General features: G+C 40.9%; 1 protein-coding gene across 1 annotated transcript in view; it reads right to left on the reverse strand.

The window, feature by feature from the left end:
- Positions 1 to 16,741, reverse strand: part of LOC139939477 (transportin-3-like) — a 28,935-nt gene that overhangs the window by 10,593 nt on the left and 1,601 nt on the right. The window contains exons 2-17 of the mRNA XM_071935431.1: positions 14,158 to 14,247; positions 13,095 to 13,282; positions 12,064 to 12,220; positions 10,950 to 11,093; positions 9,745 to 9,920; positions 8,872 to 8,947; positions 8,135 to 8,344; positions 6,470 to 6,577; positions 5,836 to 5,933; positions 5,298 to 5,437; positions 4,478 to 4,669; positions 3,726 to 3,817; positions 2,964 to 3,046; positions 2,244 to 2,445; positions 1,416 to 1,532; positions 840 to 934 (exon numbers count right to left, since the gene is read on the reverse strand). Coding sequence (XP_071791532.1) covers positions 840 to 934; positions 1,416 to 1,532; positions 2,244 to 2,445; positions 2,964 to 3,046; positions 3,726 to 3,817; positions 4,478 to 4,669; positions 5,298 to 5,437; positions 5,836 to 5,933; positions 6,470 to 6,577; positions 8,135 to 8,344; positions 8,872 to 8,947; positions 9,745 to 9,920; positions 10,950 to 11,093; positions 12,064 to 12,220; positions 13,095 to 13,282; positions 14,158 to 14,247 — 2,168 coding nt within the window. The remainder of the gene's footprint in view (positions 1 to 839; positions 935 to 1,415; positions 1,533 to 2,243; positions 2,446 to 2,963; positions 3,047 to 3,725; positions 3,818 to 4,477; positions 4,670 to 5,297; positions 5,438 to 5,835; positions 5,934 to 6,469; positions 6,578 to 8,134; positions 8,345 to 8,871; positions 8,948 to 9,744; positions 9,921 to 10,949; positions 11,094 to 12,063; positions 12,221 to 13,094; positions 13,283 to 14,157; positions 14,248 to 16,741) is intronic.

Here is a 16,741-nt window from a genome sequence, read left to right on the forward strand (position 1 = left end):
GGGCGGTATGCGTGGTCATACGCAGGGCGCCTCCGGGCGTTATGCGGGCTAAAGGGTTAAAAGGCGAAGGACACTATTGGTAATTACTCATAATGATTATTAGCATAAAACCTTACTTGGTAACGAGTAATGGGGAGCTGTTGATAGTATAAAACTTTGTGAGAAACGGCTCCCTCTGAAGTAAAGTAGTTTTCGAGAAAGAAGTAATTTTCCACGAATGTGATTTCAAGACCTCAGATTTCGAGGTGTCGAAACCAAGCATCTGAAACCACACAACCTCGTGTGACGAGGGCGTTTTTTCTTTCATTATTATCTCGCAACTTCGATGAAAGATTGAGCTCAAGGTTTGTTATTTTATGCATATGTTGAGATATACCAAGTGAGAAGACTGGTCTTTGACAATTACCAATAGTGTCCAGTGTCTTGTAATGCCATTTAAAGACACTGGACACTATTGGTAATTGTCAAAGACCAGCACCTCACTTGGTGTATCCCAACTAATGCAAAACATAACCAATCAGTGAACATTTTGACCCAATTGGAAGTTGCAAGAGAATAATGAAATAAAACACACCCTTGTTGCACAAATGTGTGTGTTTTCAGATGTCTATAATAAAATGCTTTTTTATTTGAGTGAGAAATCACCTCTTTCTAAACAACTATATTACTTCAGAGGGAGCCGTTTCCCACAATGTTTTATACTATCAACAGCTCCCTATTGTTTGTTACAAAGTAAGTTTTTATGCTAACAAATATTTGGAGTTATAACCAATAGTGTCCAGTGATGCTCAATACAGAAATTCAGAGGGAAATTCCATTAGGAGACTTTGACAACATACCTTGAGCAGAGTCTGAAGAAATCGTCTACTATGTCTGGATGATTCCTCAGGCCATGAGGCTGACGAAGGATCAGAAAGGTTGGTACTATAAATGCCTGAAGAGAAACAAATCAAGAAGACCGAGATAAAAAAAAACCGTATTGCAACAGGCACAGAGAATGTAAACCAGCAGTTGGAAAGTTACTATTTAACAAATACACATCATCTTTCTTTCAGACATGATATTGTGGTCTTGGAAAAAAGTAGGACAATAACTTTTAAGCACAACGCCTGACCCATACTTGTTCATTACGATGCATGATATACAGTTTCTCAAGATATTTAATCACCATTTTCTTGATGTTCATAATTGCAACAAAAATTGGAAATCAGACTTAAAGACATTGGACACTATTGGTAATTGTCAAAGACCAGTCTTCTCACTTGGTGTATCTCAACATATGCATAAAATATCAAACCTGTAAAAATTTGAGCGCAGTTGGTCGTCGAAGTTGCGAGATAATAATGAAAGAAAAAACACCCTTGTCACACGACGATGGGTATTGAAATCCATCTATTCAACCAACCCACACTGACCTGAAGCATGTCTATGATGCCCGGTATGCAGCTAGGATCAGCTCCGTATTCATGTACTAATATACTACCAAGATACAGGAAACAGGAATGATGATGGGCTTGGTATATGGTTACCATCTAAAAGAGAACAGAAGAACAATACAAATACATAAACATAACTTCAGTAACAACAAAATGTGTATTACTTTAGGTATACACTTTGCTGCAGGCCTTAAACTTCGCTCTTGAAGGGGCGCAATAAATCTTTCCTCTGGTAAGGGGCGCCTCTATGTTAAATTGTACTTGAAACTTGCAGAGGGCACCACAGCAAAACCAAAGTGCACCAGGGCAACTGCTGTGGGTGCCGCTGGTTATTTGGAGGCCTGACATTGGTGTTGAACACCTACAATAAGCCCCGACTCATTCCTAGTCTGTGTGCTTTGTTTCTGGCTTTGACATCCATCAGTCAGGGTTATTTCAAGGCTCCTGACGATGACTAGAGCAAGCTAGTCGAAACGTTGAGACCAATTTCAGAACTGACTCCGCGGCAGTACAGTTAATTACGATCCTATAAGCTAAAGTAGTAGTCCAGTCTAATTTCTATACCATCCGCCCTGGTAATAGTTAAAAAGCAGGACAGTTCTTTTCACAACTGAGAAGTCTCCCGAACCTCCGATTATCTACTCCACGGCAGTAGAATAAAGCAAGACAGTTCCCTAAGAACAACTCTACCTGGCAAGTAGATACACACATGGTGTTACCGCAAACCAAATATACATTGATACCTCACCATGCAATGCCTCAAATCCTATATATTTCAAGGCTTTTACTGAAAGTAACTCCACCAACCTGAGATACTAGTGGGGTGAGTAGAAGAGCGGATCCTTTGCCGACACAGCGGATGGCAAATCTTATACATCGGCAGCAGCGTTCGATGATGCGGATGTCTCCTTGGTATTTATTGCAGGTATTGGATAGTACTGGCCAGATCTCCTGAAGGATGGCTTGGCACGGGTGCACTTGCCCGTTGGTTATCGGAGGATTCGTATTTCTGTGTGTCAACAAGAAGTAATCATAATTGTAACTAGATCTAATGTGATTGTTACCAACAATCACAGAGCTGTTCCGTTCTGTTGACCTAAAAAGCTGCCTGTTTGGACCGTAAATAAAGGTAAAATTAGGGTAATATTTTTGTTTCAAATGTTGAGCTTCCTGTTTAAGCAAAGGCCAAAGGAGGGTCATCTTTCTGAAGAAAATCTTGCTTTTAAGAAAAGTGTTAACGCTATAATACAACACAAGATCACAACGTGTTGACGTGTGGTTCAGGAGAGAGGTGCTGGTTTGGTATAAGTTAACTTAAGTATTGTCAAGTTGGGAAAGCAAGCATGAGCAAGTGCGTTTTAAGTCTCTGCTGGAAGAGAGTGATGTTCCAGGAAATTTCTTATCCCCCTCGCCCACCCATTGCCAGTGTCAATTACCAACGCGTTGTGCGAATTGGCGTAGAATTCAGAGGGTAGTGGGTAGAGGTTTAGACAAGATATCTCATTTTGGCTAAAAGCTGAAACTTACTTAAATATTGCAGCTATTCTATCCAGCCATACTGTTGGGTCACTTGTTACACCGGGCTTCCCTTCATTCTCTCCTTTTAAAACCTGTTCAATTAAAAAACAAAAATAAACCCATAATGTTGACATACAATGCTACAAAAGAAAACTGTCTTGAAGAGACAAGTTTGTTAAAATAATGACAGAAAGCAAGGACAGAAGACAATAACAGTACAAATTAAGGTTCTGTTGAATTTTTTTTTTAAACAAACGTTGATAAAGAGTTCCATTTTTGCCGTCGTACTGTGCAGTCTGGGGCATTCTAAATGAAAAATCTTAATGATTAATTTGACAACAACCAATTTGGTGGCAAGAAAAACATAAGAAACCGCAAACGGGTTGTAAAAGGCCCTCGTGGCTGAGCCACTAAGTGCGTAGTCTCCCCTTCCAGTCGCTTGGGATATTGTCTTTTAGCAGTTATGTAAGCCACGAATGCCTTGACAAAAGGCCAGTTCATGTACAAAATTTGCTCAGTATTGACCCATTTCACCTGACGTCATCAGCAGAAAAATCTTGAATGCGCCATACTGGTGGGCAATTTCACTGTGCGTTTTTATATATAACTCTATGCTGCGCGTTATGCAGTAAAGTGAGCATTTTAGGCAACGCGGCGTTAATACACGTAAACCTAACTGCCCACCAACATGGTGAGCGTGGCATTGGTCGCCACGTGTGATACACGTGCAAGGGGTCAATAAATGAATACAGTGATTATTTATGTCTGTACCTGGCTAAGAGGGGTGACCTGAGCTAACATCAGCTGCTTCAAACCTTCCTGGATCTTATCCAGGGGCATTCTGGTTAACACTAATGCTGTACCTGCAAACAGAGCAGTGGGAAGAAGGTTGATCAGTGGCAACAAGGTTGATCAGTGGGAAGAAGGTTGGTTTAGATCTTGTGAGTATTTAAAATTAGATGCGGGAGAAGCTTTGTATGAAACTTGCACAAAAGAAAAAATACAAGACTTTCAAAGGTAGGGAAAGAGCACTTTGAATAAGGGAATCAGTGTGTGTTGAGTCAGTTTTAAACTAGTGGTTCAAACCCCGCTGAGGCTTGTTTCTTGATAACTTTACCGAGACAAATAAATTCAGTATTTGCTTGGTTGAAATATAAAGTGATGAACGAGGTTAGAACATCAGAAATCCAAGTTGTATACTGCTTATGCTGATTCCGTGGCCACACATGTATGTAGACTAACTGTGTTTAAAAACTTCTGGCTGTGGTTGTATCATCCCCTACGTGATGTCCTCTCAACCAATCAAAATGGAGAAACTGTCCCAGGTATTTATGAATAGAAGATGGTTTACTTTTCTAACCATCACGATTGAACTTCCAAGAATGAAATGTGTCATGAATCAGAGTCAGTGCTTCACAATATTGGTGGTCAACAATGTTGCGCGCATACGTGTACAACATCATTCTTTTCCACTATCTCATTGACATGAAACCAAGAGTTGACCTATGACCTTTGACCCTCACCTTCGATTAATCCTATTGCGGCTTCCTGTGAGAGGTTAAAGGCGTCTACAGCTTGTGCGATCTGAAGGAGGCCGTCAAGATGGGACACAAGGTGGTCTTGACACTTTGCGCAGATGCGTTGGATCGACGTGGCTGCTACGGAGGACAGCTGGAGATTCCTCAGACCGTTGGTGATGAAGTTAAGGATAGGTTCTAGACAGTCAGGAAAAAAGGGAAAAAATTAAGTACACATACACACAAAAAAACCCAGAGTATTTGTGGATAAGCCTTGGTGACCAGTGAGAGTAGTGTCAAAGTCGCGACTCTTGAATGCTTAGTCGCAATGCGACTACCAATATTCAAATACTCGGTTAATCGTGCTGCACGAATAGTCGCGAGAACTACAAAAATAGTCATGACTACATGTTTGGTGAACCAATTATGTTGCTCACAACTATTCAAGACAGCAGTGACACAATCAGACAGCAGTGACACAATCTGACAGCAGTGACACAATCCCTCAATCCTTTCAGTGTGAACCTTACTATTGCGCCTACGGCAAACACTAAAGGCATCTTGGGAATTTGAAATTGGTCGCGACTAGTGTCAAAGTCACAACTATTTGAGGCACGATGAGTCGAAATTTCACTAGTCACCCAGGCCTATTTTTGGATAGCTCTCTGTGGATAGAAGGCATGGACGAGTGGGTTTAGAGCAAGGAATTCAATTTTTTGGTGGTTATATTACTGGAGTGTGGGTTCGAATCCCGGTCATGACACTTGTGTTCTTGAGCAAGATGCTTTGCATTGATTCTCTTCACCCAGGGTTACAAGCTACTCACCGAGCGTTTGTGGATGATTGTCTATCCACTCGGATAATTCTCCCAGCATCTGAATGCTGGTGTATTTGACAGCTACATGAGTTTCCTCTGGAAGGCCAAGGATGGCTTGGATGACCGATGGAACAACTTCATTTTCATCACTGAAAAAAATTAACAAAAGCTACTTAAAGGGTGTTGATTTTGTGAGAAACAGCACCCTATGAAGTAAGGTAAAAGGCCTGAAGCCCTTTTAAGGCATCCAACAGCACACCAATTTGTTCAACACAAATGTTTTTTCTTTCTTCACAAAAGCTATAGGCTATGAGTTTGCATGGAGCATCTCTTATGAAAAATACAAAGTTATTACAAAATCGAGATATGTTAACAGAAATGATGGGTTCGAGTCCCACCCTACTAGTACTATGCCTGGGATTTTTTTCAATAGAACTCGGGAAAGTACCGAGTATACAGTGCTAACACACATCAGTGTAAAGGGTAAAACCAAACTAGTATTTGAGATATGTTGTTGTTGCAACGACAGGATGACGAACAAACTTACGGGAGAACATTCTTTGCCACCGATGACATCACGAAGAGCGAAGCTTCTGTTACATTCCACGTCACCGCTGACCCCTGGCTGGCTAGGTTTCTAAACATCTGATATTAATAACAACAGAAAAATAATAATACGTAAATGACCTGTTTACAAGTTCAAAATTACTCTTTGAGTATGTCACTTTAAAAGTAAATTGTGATTGATTTAGCTTAATGCGCTACATACTTGGCAGCATATGCTGTGTATACTCCCTAGGGAGATGGGATGACTTAAAGACACTGGACACCTTTGGTAATTGTCAAAGACCAGTCTTCTCACTTGGTGTATCTCAACATATGCACAAAATAAATTGGTCGTCGAAGTTGCGAGATAATAATAATAATGGAAGGAAAAACACCCTTGTCACACGAAGTTGTGTGCTTTCAGATGCTTGATTTCAAGACCTCAAAATCAAAATCTGTGACCAAGATGGCCGATCAATCTCAAACTACTACAGGTTTGTCAGTTTATGTATATGGTGGATGGTGGATTACATACAGTGCTTACACTGCCAGCAACTGTTTTATTAGCAAAAACCAATTTTGTATTGTTCCTTTAAATTTAAACAAGTCTTCCCGAATAAACCAAACAAACCCACCTGTGAGAAGCACGTAGTGGACCCAATTAGGAAGATTACATCCTTAATGAGCTCAGCAACTCTAATCCTGAAGTCACCAAAGTCGTCATTCTCATCAGGTATTCCTTCCTGAAAATAGGTATTAAAAAAATAAATAACAAATAAACTTCTCCTTTGAAGTGTCGGTGCCGAGCGGTTAAGAGCACCGAATTCAAACTCTGGTGTTTTTGATCAGCAGAGTGTGGGTTTGAATCCCCAGCCTGTCACTTGTGTCCTGACCCAAGACACTCTACCATTGCCTCGTCCTTTGGATGGGACGTAAAGCCGTTGGTCACATGTGTTGTGTAATGCATGTAAAAGAACCCAGTGCACTTATCGAAAAGAGAAGGTGTTCGCCCTGGTGTTCCTGGTTGTGGCTGCTTCATGCGCCGTAGCACCTTGTAAACCCTTGTAAGTGCTACATAATTGGGTCTCAGAATTCATCACTGCAATATCCTATCTTTCTGAAAGTTTGTATATATACTCAGCGCCTTGAGTACCTTGTTTGGTAGATACATGCGCTATAAGACTTTGATATTATTATTATTAACACGGCAGTCTCCTGACGATGACTAGAGCAAGCTAGTCGAAACATTGTGACCCATTTAAGAACTCACTCCGCAGCAGTACAGTTACATGTAGATACAATCCCATAAGATCCAGCCTATTTTCTATACCATCCGCCCGGATAGTTTAAAAAGCAGGACAGTTCTCCAAGAACAAACTCTACCTGGCAAGTAGATACACACATGGTAATACAGCAAACCAAATATATAACATAAACTTCACTTTAAAACTAGTCATTTTTTCAATAGGTTTCTACAGGTATGATAAAAAGCACAGGCTCTTTCAAATTTTAGAGACCATTGAGCTACGAAATGCACTCATGACCGAGTGGTTTATAACATTGAATTCAAGTTCTGGTGGTCAAGTCATCGGAGTGTGGGTTCGAATCCCAGTCTATAATTGCTTCTCTTTACCCAAAGGTATAAATTGGTACCTGCCATGCCTGCGGGGCTAGAGGTTGATATTGTCTATGAAAAAGCCACTGGGAGTAAAGTTAATAATGAGAGGTCTCCTACTCTCCTGGATCCACTAAAGCAGAAGTAGTAGTCCCGGTCATTTGCTACCTCCCGCCCAAGTAGTAGTTAAAAAGCAGGACAGTTCTTTTTAGAATTGAACAGTGTCCAGAATTCCGAAAAAAACTACTTCGCTGTAGTAAATTATAAAGCAAGACAAGTTCTCAAAAGAACACAATCTACCTACTTTAGCAGGTAGATACATACATGTACTGTACATGTACATATACATGTGTGTACGCAGACCTTTTCGCAAATACTGGGGCGCGCACGTAAAGCTTGGAACTAGCTGCATTGTGGTCTAGCTGGTGTCCAAATTTGATCCATATCTATCCCACAATGCACCTCATTCAACAGTCTGCGCTTGCGCAATGGTATTTACGAAAGGTCAATGGTGTTACCGCAAGCCATAAAACGACCCCCGAAAAAACTCACATGGTCTGTACCTATTTGGCAATGAGTACACAACGCATGAACAGGTGTCTCTATCTGTAAACAACGGTCGATCATGTAGCATGTCTGCTGCCACCTAGTGTTTCAAAGTATCAAAAAGACCGAAAATACTCACATGGTCTGTGTCCATCTGGCAATGAGTACACAAAGCATTGACTAGTCTCTCGATGTACGGCCTGTAGATCTCGTTCAGGTCATCCTGTCCTCGTTTGTACAGTATCTCCGACAGTCGGTAGAAGAAGTTGAAGGTGATCTCAGCCACCTCGTACTGGCTGTGACCGACGCACGTCAAGACAGCGTCAAGTATGCTTAGATCACCAAGACCCTGAAACAAACCAATCAGTGATTCTTATAATCATGAACACAGGGGACTTAATACATCTACCCGCTTCTGAAATATAGGAGATGGAACTGTCTCTAGCTACCGGGCAATCTTGGTGGTCTATTAAAGGCAGTGGACACTATTGGTAATTACTCAAAAAAATTATCAGCATAAAACCTCACTTGGTAACGAGTAACGGGGAGAGGTTGATAGTATAAAACATTGTGAGAAACGGCTCCCTCTGTTTGAGAAAGAAGTAATTTTCCGCTAATTCAATTTCAAGACCTCAAGTTAAGAGTTTGAGTTCTCGAAATCATGCATCATCTAAAAGCACACAATTTCGTGTGACAAGGGTGTTTTCTTCTTTCACAGTTATCTCGCAACTTCGACGACCAATTGAGCTCAAATTTTAACAGGTTTGTCATTTTATGTATATGTTGAGATACACCAAGAGAGAAGACTGGTCTTTCACAATTACCAAAAGTGTCCAGTGTCTTTAAGTGTTTTGAGTAAGAGACTTTTGCACTTACTTGACCTGGTGTTTCTACCATAACCTCCATGAAAGCTTCAGCAAGCTCTGTAAAAATCCTGCTGTAGTTAATGGCCCTGTTACAGCAATGAAAACAGATCAGATAATAAATAACATGCTGTATAAGGAAAGTCATACAATTGGTTTTAAAAAACTGTTGGGTAAAGCCTACAGCAGCGTTTGATTGTATACAACATCTTGAGAAACATTTTTCCTTCGAAGTAATGCGGTTATGTAAAACGCTAACAGTTTTTATGACAAGCATTTTACCGGAATAAAATGAAGCATTACCAATTACCGTAGCAGGAAAAGTCTGCACAATTCGAAGATCGTGCAGGAATGGTTTGCACAATTTGACGCTCGTGCAGGAATGGTTTGAGCAATCGGCTTATTGTGCAGGAAGAGTTTGCTCAATTTGCCGATCGTGCAGGAATGATTTTCACAATATGCCAATCATGCATGAATAATTTGCACAATTTGACGATCATGCAGGAATGGTTTGCTCAATTTGAAGATTGTGCAGGAATGTTTGGCGCAATTTGAAGCTCGTGCAGAAAAAAAGCTTGCACAGTCTAAAGATTGTGCAGGATTGGTTTACGCCCAGACAAAATTTACCCTGTGGATTATTCTCATTACAAAACGCGCTGCCAGCGAGTCTGACAAGGGCTGCATTGTTGGCTGTGTTATACGCCTCCTCAAGACATTTTTATTTCCAGAACCATCCTAATTGGCTCATCTTTTTGTTTCGCTATTAGCCTGTCGTTGGTCTGGTTTTGTTTTTGTTCTTGAGTTGCCCTCCCTTTGTTAATGTTAGGCGCTCTGTTCTTTGTATAGCGCCTTATAAATGCTTTGTATTATTATTATTATGACTTACTTATCTACATCTTCAGCAGCGACGACCATGGCATACGACTCAGGCAGTTGGATGATTCCTCTATACAGCGTCTCGGCTAGTGATAGATGTTCTTCTATATCCTCCATGGCATAGAGAGCCGAGCAGACGCAATCGCTGGCCGCTTCATGAAGCATGGACGGTGTATCATGTTTCTTCTAAAGAACAGATGAATTGGTGATAAGAAATTATCAGTAAGGGAATGCCTCAAAGATACATGTAGGGCTTGTTCTACATGTACATGTAGGTGCAAAGAAACGTTTTTGTGGCAAGCATGATATTGGGTCCTTTGGACAAAAGTAGGAACTTTTTTTTTAGCATAATGCCTGACCTACATGTTCACATCGTGTTTGCTTTATAGACTTTTCATGCTAATGACAGGGTAGAAAAAATTTTTTAAAAAATGTCATCTCGTTATATTGAAACTCAAGCTCTTGTGTTTCTGATCAGCAGAGCGATGGTTTGAGTCCCGGTCATGACACTTGTGTCCTTTACCATTATTGCTTTGTCCTTTGAACGGGACATAAAGCCGCAGGGGTCATTTCACAAAGAGTTAGGACTGACTAGTCCTAACTTAGGACTAGTCCTGGGAGATATAAATCGCATGGCTAGTCCTAAGTTAGGACAACTCGAGATAAGACTAGTCCTAACTCTTTGTGAAATCCACCCCAGGTCCTGTGTGTTGTGTAAAGCTTGTAAAAGAAACCCAGTTCTGTTCACATTAAGGGAAGGGGTTCGCCCCTGTATTCCTGGTTTGATTAGCTACGTATTGTGCCACAGCACCTTGTACATGTACAGTATGTACATGTAAAGGAATAGGTCTCATACTTCAGTACTTCAACAACTTCACATATACATGTACCTTGTAGGAAAATACTGAGGGTCGTCACGGTGATATGCACTATTTAAGAATGGTTTATTATTGAGGAACAAAATCTTACATACATCCAACGAGGCCTGATACTCCATGGAGGGGACCAAGGCGATTGCCTCCAAACCCCCTGGTCATTGCCTTGGTGCCCTTGAAAGGCTCCAGTAGAAATTTACAAATTCCTCATAGGGTGCACTTCACCAAGCATGCCAAGGAGGAAATGCCTTGGTGCCCTTGGTGAACAGATAGGGTTATCAGATCAATATCTATACCCATATGCTTGCGGAACCTCTCTATCAATGCATGAGTTACTCACCAGGACATCAAACAGTAAGTTAGACAGTGTACTGCTGGCCACATCTACACTCGGAATAATCCCAGGATAAAACCAACTTGCTAAACACTTGAAGATTCTACCTAAGAGACGATGATCACTGACCGACGTTTCACAGCAGGCAGCCTGCAAATGCAAAAAAACAATATTCAGTTAATATTAATTCCATTGGTCAAAGAAAAAAAAACTGGCCAGTCACTTTTGAAGGTCCCTAGGTTTCAACACAGAAGGATACAGAGTACATGTACATGTAATATTGTTATACCTCTGTACAAAATGTGAAGTTTGATTGGTCGAGAACCAATCACGTGCCGTGCAACAAATACGCATGTTACATGGCTTGACGGGCCGGGTAACATGAAAAGTGATGTACACCGGTGTACATCACCTTGATCGTTCCCAGCATTGGTCGATTTCCAGCGCTGTGTACGAAACAACCGCGGGTTCGAGGGAATTGTTTCTTGTTCGTCTGCTTATTTAACAATGAATAGTCCGTCGTAATAATGTTTGAAGATGACAACAGAACTTTGAGAAGAGGAATAACAATTATACGAAGGTATAACAAAACAATTGTTGCACGCTGTGACGGGGTCCATGGGTTTGGTACAACCTCGAGGGGAAATGGCACCCTTAGCTTCGCCTCGGGTTCCATTTTCCCCCTCGGGTGTACAACACCCCATTGACCCCGTCACAGCGTGCAACAATTGTATAATGATAGTTTTACTGATGGTATACAAAAGAGCAGGGCTCTCCTTTATAGGCACTGGACACCTTTGGTAATGGGAGACTTTGAGGCGCTAGGTGGCAGCAGACTTACCAGGTAAATTTCCATTGTTTACGTAGTTCTGAGCATGAGCACATTACAGAGAACAATGAATTCTACCTGGTAGGTCTGCTGCCACCAAGCGTCTTGAAAGTCTCCCATTGTCAAAGATCAGTCTTCTCACATCTCAACATGCACAAAATAACAAACCTGTGAATATTTGAGCTCAATTGGTCACCGAAGTTGCAAGAGAGAAATGGAAGAAAAAAACACCCTTGTTGCACAAGTTGTGTGCTTTCAGATGCTTGAATTCGAGACCTCAGGACAACTCACCATAATGCGCACAACTGTAGGAGCAGCTTGGAATAACTCTTGTGTGAACTCTTCTCTTCTATTCATCCCCAGACGTAGAGAGCGACTGTGGACCTCCTCTGGCAGGACGGTAAGCAACTCAAGAAGGATGGGAATCTGAGATGCATCCGTGCTGAACCTGTTGGTGTAAACATCAAAGTCTTGAAATGACTGCTTCTGCAAGAATATCTTACATAGCGCTCATATACACGTACGTCACGCAGTGACACTTAAGGCGCTTCAACATACAGTATTTTCCTGCACAGTTTAAGTAGGACTACATTTGAACTACGAGACCTACTCCTTTTACATAGCACCATGTAATGGTCCAAAGTTGCTGTGGGACATAACGCAGCCATAAAACCAGGAACACCAGGGCAAACCCCTTCTCTTAGCGCACTGTAATCTTTAACACGCGTTACACAATACACAGGACCAACAGCTTTACGCCCCAGCCGAAGGACAAAGCATCAGGGTTAAGTGTCTTACTAAAAGACACAAGTGTCACGACTTGGACTCGAACCAACACTCTGCTGATAAGAAACACCAGATATTGAGTATGGTGCCTTAAAACCTCTAGGCCATGACACGCCATTATGTCCTCATTGTTTTCAGGATTTGTCTATTTCCTCTAAAGTGCTACAAAAATATAACAGCGTTTGAGATATTTCAAGGATGAGTAAATGAATTCAAGACATGAATATGAGCTCAGCTATTCGTACATTGTGTAAGTTCAACCCCAAAATTGAAATTAGTTTTGTACCAGTAGTGACAACTTTATCAAATGTTTATACCAATGCTTGTCCAAAAAATCAGGCCTGATGGAGGAGGCAACTAAGGCGATCGACTCCATGCCTGCTGGTCATTGCCTTAATGCCCTTGAAAATGCTTCAGTCGAAATTTATAATTTCCTCAAAGGGTGCCCTTTACCAAGGAGAACATGCATCTGTGTCCTTGCCCTTTCAAATACAAAGCATACATTGTACAGGCCTGACAGTCATTACATTACTTGCCTTTGAATCAGAAAGTTTGGCGAGTTCTTCCACATGACCATCTGCAAGGCCAAGTCGGAGAGCGCTAAACACAACTGCGTCAGTATGATCTGGAAGTTTGGATCGTTGAGACTCTCGATGTGAATGATGAGTGAGTCTCGGAGAGCTTGGTGTGAGTCAGGTGGTAACTCATGAAATGAGTATTGGATCTGAAGGAGAAGAGGTTGGTGAGAGGTGAACGAGGAGAAGATTTACATTTTACCATGTTAGACTGGAAAGGCTTCCAGTACACAAAGTCATTAAATTACACATCTGAATAAAAGAAGGTTGTCATCACCATGCACTTACATTTTGTACGTACATAGGGGTGATTCCATTGTCACTCGCATTTCACTTTTTTGCATCGTTTTACAATCTAAACAGCTAAAGGATGTAGTTTTTAAAATACAGGGAAAAAATCTTTCATTTATGGTATGGAAATGGCATTAAACTTATGGTATAAACAAAATTAAACGATACTAAATATGAGCTTGACACTGTTGGACAAACCCATCGATCGCATTTTGTGAAAAGGAAATGCCCAAAATTGTCTTGGTCTTAATTGAAAAATTTCCTTAAACCAAATGTACCACAGCCAAATGGTTATAAATGTACTACACGTAGATACTTACATGTATGTGTATCTACTGAAGTACAAATGAAAGTTACAAGAATCTTAAATGTTCAAGTTAGAGGGGAAAAGTGCTGTCACTTACGTATTGCGCAAAAATGAAGCTTTTCCTCCATATTTCTAATCAAACCTTGTCTAAAGGCCAGGTCAAACAGGCTTCGATAATGAGAACATTAAAAATGCATGCCCTCAATTGGTTGAGTAAGCCTTGACGTATAGAGCTGCGTGGACCAATTCAACCAGTAGAATCCATTCTGTTTTTTGCGTCGTGATCGTTTTCATTATCGCTGCAGTGTGACTTGGCCTTAGGGCTATTCAAACAAGCACTGATTCTTTGCTTTGGGTAAGCAGAGCCATGAAATAGGGCCTTGCTCACCATATAATATGTCATGCTCTGAAGCTTGTTGAACCTACCTTAGATCTCATTGTCTGTGCTGCAAAGTAGCAAACTTCAACATCTTGCTTCATCCTCAGCAGCTGATCAGAGATTTGCCACGAATGGACCTAGGATTCCAAACAAATTCATACACAAGTCTTTAATATTTGTTTATTTACTTATTTGTTTATTAGCTACAAATATTCTGGTTTTGAAGGCAATAAATTTCAGAAAATCAAACTCAATCATTAAACTAGATCATGTACATGTAGCCAAGAACCCAATGGAGAGAAGACAAGGAAGGAAGTTTCAGTTTTAGGTGTGGGAGGGAAAACCCACGCAAGGAAATTCCAGGCAACCAAAGGGTTTGAAATTTGAAAACCCAATCCACAAAGTGTCCCTGACGGTACATGTACATGAACCACTACACCAACCCTACTGCCCAAAGTACATGTAGCCTACATGTACATGTACTTGTGATGTAGATGAAAAAACTATGTAATGCTATTCAACTTACTTTGCAAAGCATGTTTAAATTGTGTTATTGTTTTAACAGTGACCTCACTTTAAAAGCTCGTTATTCTACATTACCTTCCCCCCCACCATTTTGAGTGCCCCCATTTTTAGAGCAAAAATGTACACAAAGTAATTTACATCCCAAAAGTGGTGAAAATGATAGTTGCATATTCTGCGAAGTTGCGCTCCGCATCAGCAAGGGGTCAACAGCATGACAGCTGTAAAATTAAATACCATACACCCTGCCATAAGGCAGCTCTTTTGATTGAATTGCGATTGGTGCATAACACATGCATACTACACAATGTTTTTTTTTTAAATACATGTTGTCAAGCGTGACGAACCAGTCAAAAACCTAGCAGACCAGTTAACAATCAAGCTGACCAGTGAAACAAAAGGTAAGGACTGTACTTAATCTAATTTACCTGTTTTTTTACCACATTAAAGGGTCACGTTGTCTTGGATCGGACATGAAATGCGTATGGTTAGAAAGACATGGTTAGAAAGATGTTTTAATAGTTAACATTATGATCCACACAAAAATGCCTCGAAATTGCGTGGTTTTCCTTTCATTATGCGATCAAACACGGTCAGCCATCTTGTGGAGCAAAAAATTTGACTCCACATGAAGGTGTGTCCTGTTAGTTCACAACATAATAAGGAAAACTGTTCAATTTCAAGGTATTTTTGTGTGGATTATTATATTCTACGTACTTTTAAATCGTTTTTTATAACCATACGCATTTAATAACAAACGGTTTTCATGAACCAACTCACCTGATCCAAGGCAACATGTCCATTTAAGACTAAATTTTTTTTTAAACATTGATACAGCTGGCTCTTTGCACGTTATGTACACAGGCCCGTATGCTTCGTTTTTGAAAGGGCAAGGGCACCCATGCATTTTCTCTTTGGCAAAGGGCACCCTATGAGGAAATTGTAAATTTCTACTGTAGAGCATTTCAAGGGCACCAAGGCAATGGCAAGGGGCACCGGAGGCAATCGCATCCGTTGCCTCCTTGAAGTATCAGGCCTGTGTACATACATGTAATGTACCAGTATTGTGCATTGTAGCTTGACCAATTGTAGTGGTCAGCTCTAAATTCATCAAGGGCGAGCAGATCAACAAAACTATTCACGTTTACGTACATGTAGTAGATAAGGGCCCCTCATTGCTGACTGGCTGAAGTGCAATCTGGGGGAAATCTGTGCTGGGCAGCACGGTGTACATGTATTTTGCTCAGAGTGCTGGGCGAAATTTGTCAGTTCTGTCAGCACTGCCCACTGTGGCTGTACGCCAAACAGTTTTAAATTCAGAGAATCTCACTTTGCAAAGACACAAGGACATTCACAGTTCACACATCCTTGGTAATAGGGTTGTCGACGGACAACTTCCTGTCTATAAACTTCCACAACCTGTACAGGGCTCCCAAGAAACACACATTTCAGCCCCCTTGAGATTCAAACAGGCAATCCTTAATCCGTGCAACAACCTACCCTCTTCCAGTTGCTCAATTAATAGGAAATCATTAAGTTCACCAAATTCTTAATCTAAGGCCTTGGCATCCGTATGCGATTGACGAAACTGCTCAACATGACCCCCACACAGTGTCTAACTCCCCTGTGATTTGTATACCCTCCCAGTAAACACTTCCTGAGACCAGACTTAGTCATGATTTTCTACAATGAGAAAACAAGACTTTGAGCAATTACAGCTTGTTAATCCCCTGATTACTCTAGTGGATTGGTTAATATAAAATAACGCGATAAACCATTCCCTAGTTGTTTACAAATAGAGAGTTTCCTAGATGACTTGCTAGAGTGCATTCTATTTGTGTACTGTGTTAGAGGATGCAGCGCACCAGAAATAAACTTGTAAAAGGGACTTTTCTCCAGAAGACGATCAGAGCATACTGATCAAATTGTCGAGTTGAAACCAACGGTTCTTTTCAGAACGACCCCAACTCATTAGAGCTAGTCATTACATGGTGTTACCACAAACCTTTCTATATTGTATTTCCACCATGCAAAGTTTCAAATCCTACTCGAAAGGGACATGATAGTTTTTTGCACGTACATGTGTATGTCCAACAACTGACCTACATG

This window comes from Asterias amurensis, chromosome 7 (assembly GCF_032118995.1).
Source record: "Asterias amurensis chromosome 7, ASM3211899v1".
Taxonomy (NCBI): Eukaryota; Metazoa; Echinodermata; class Asteroidea; order Forcipulatida; family Asteriidae; genus Asterias; species Asterias amurensis.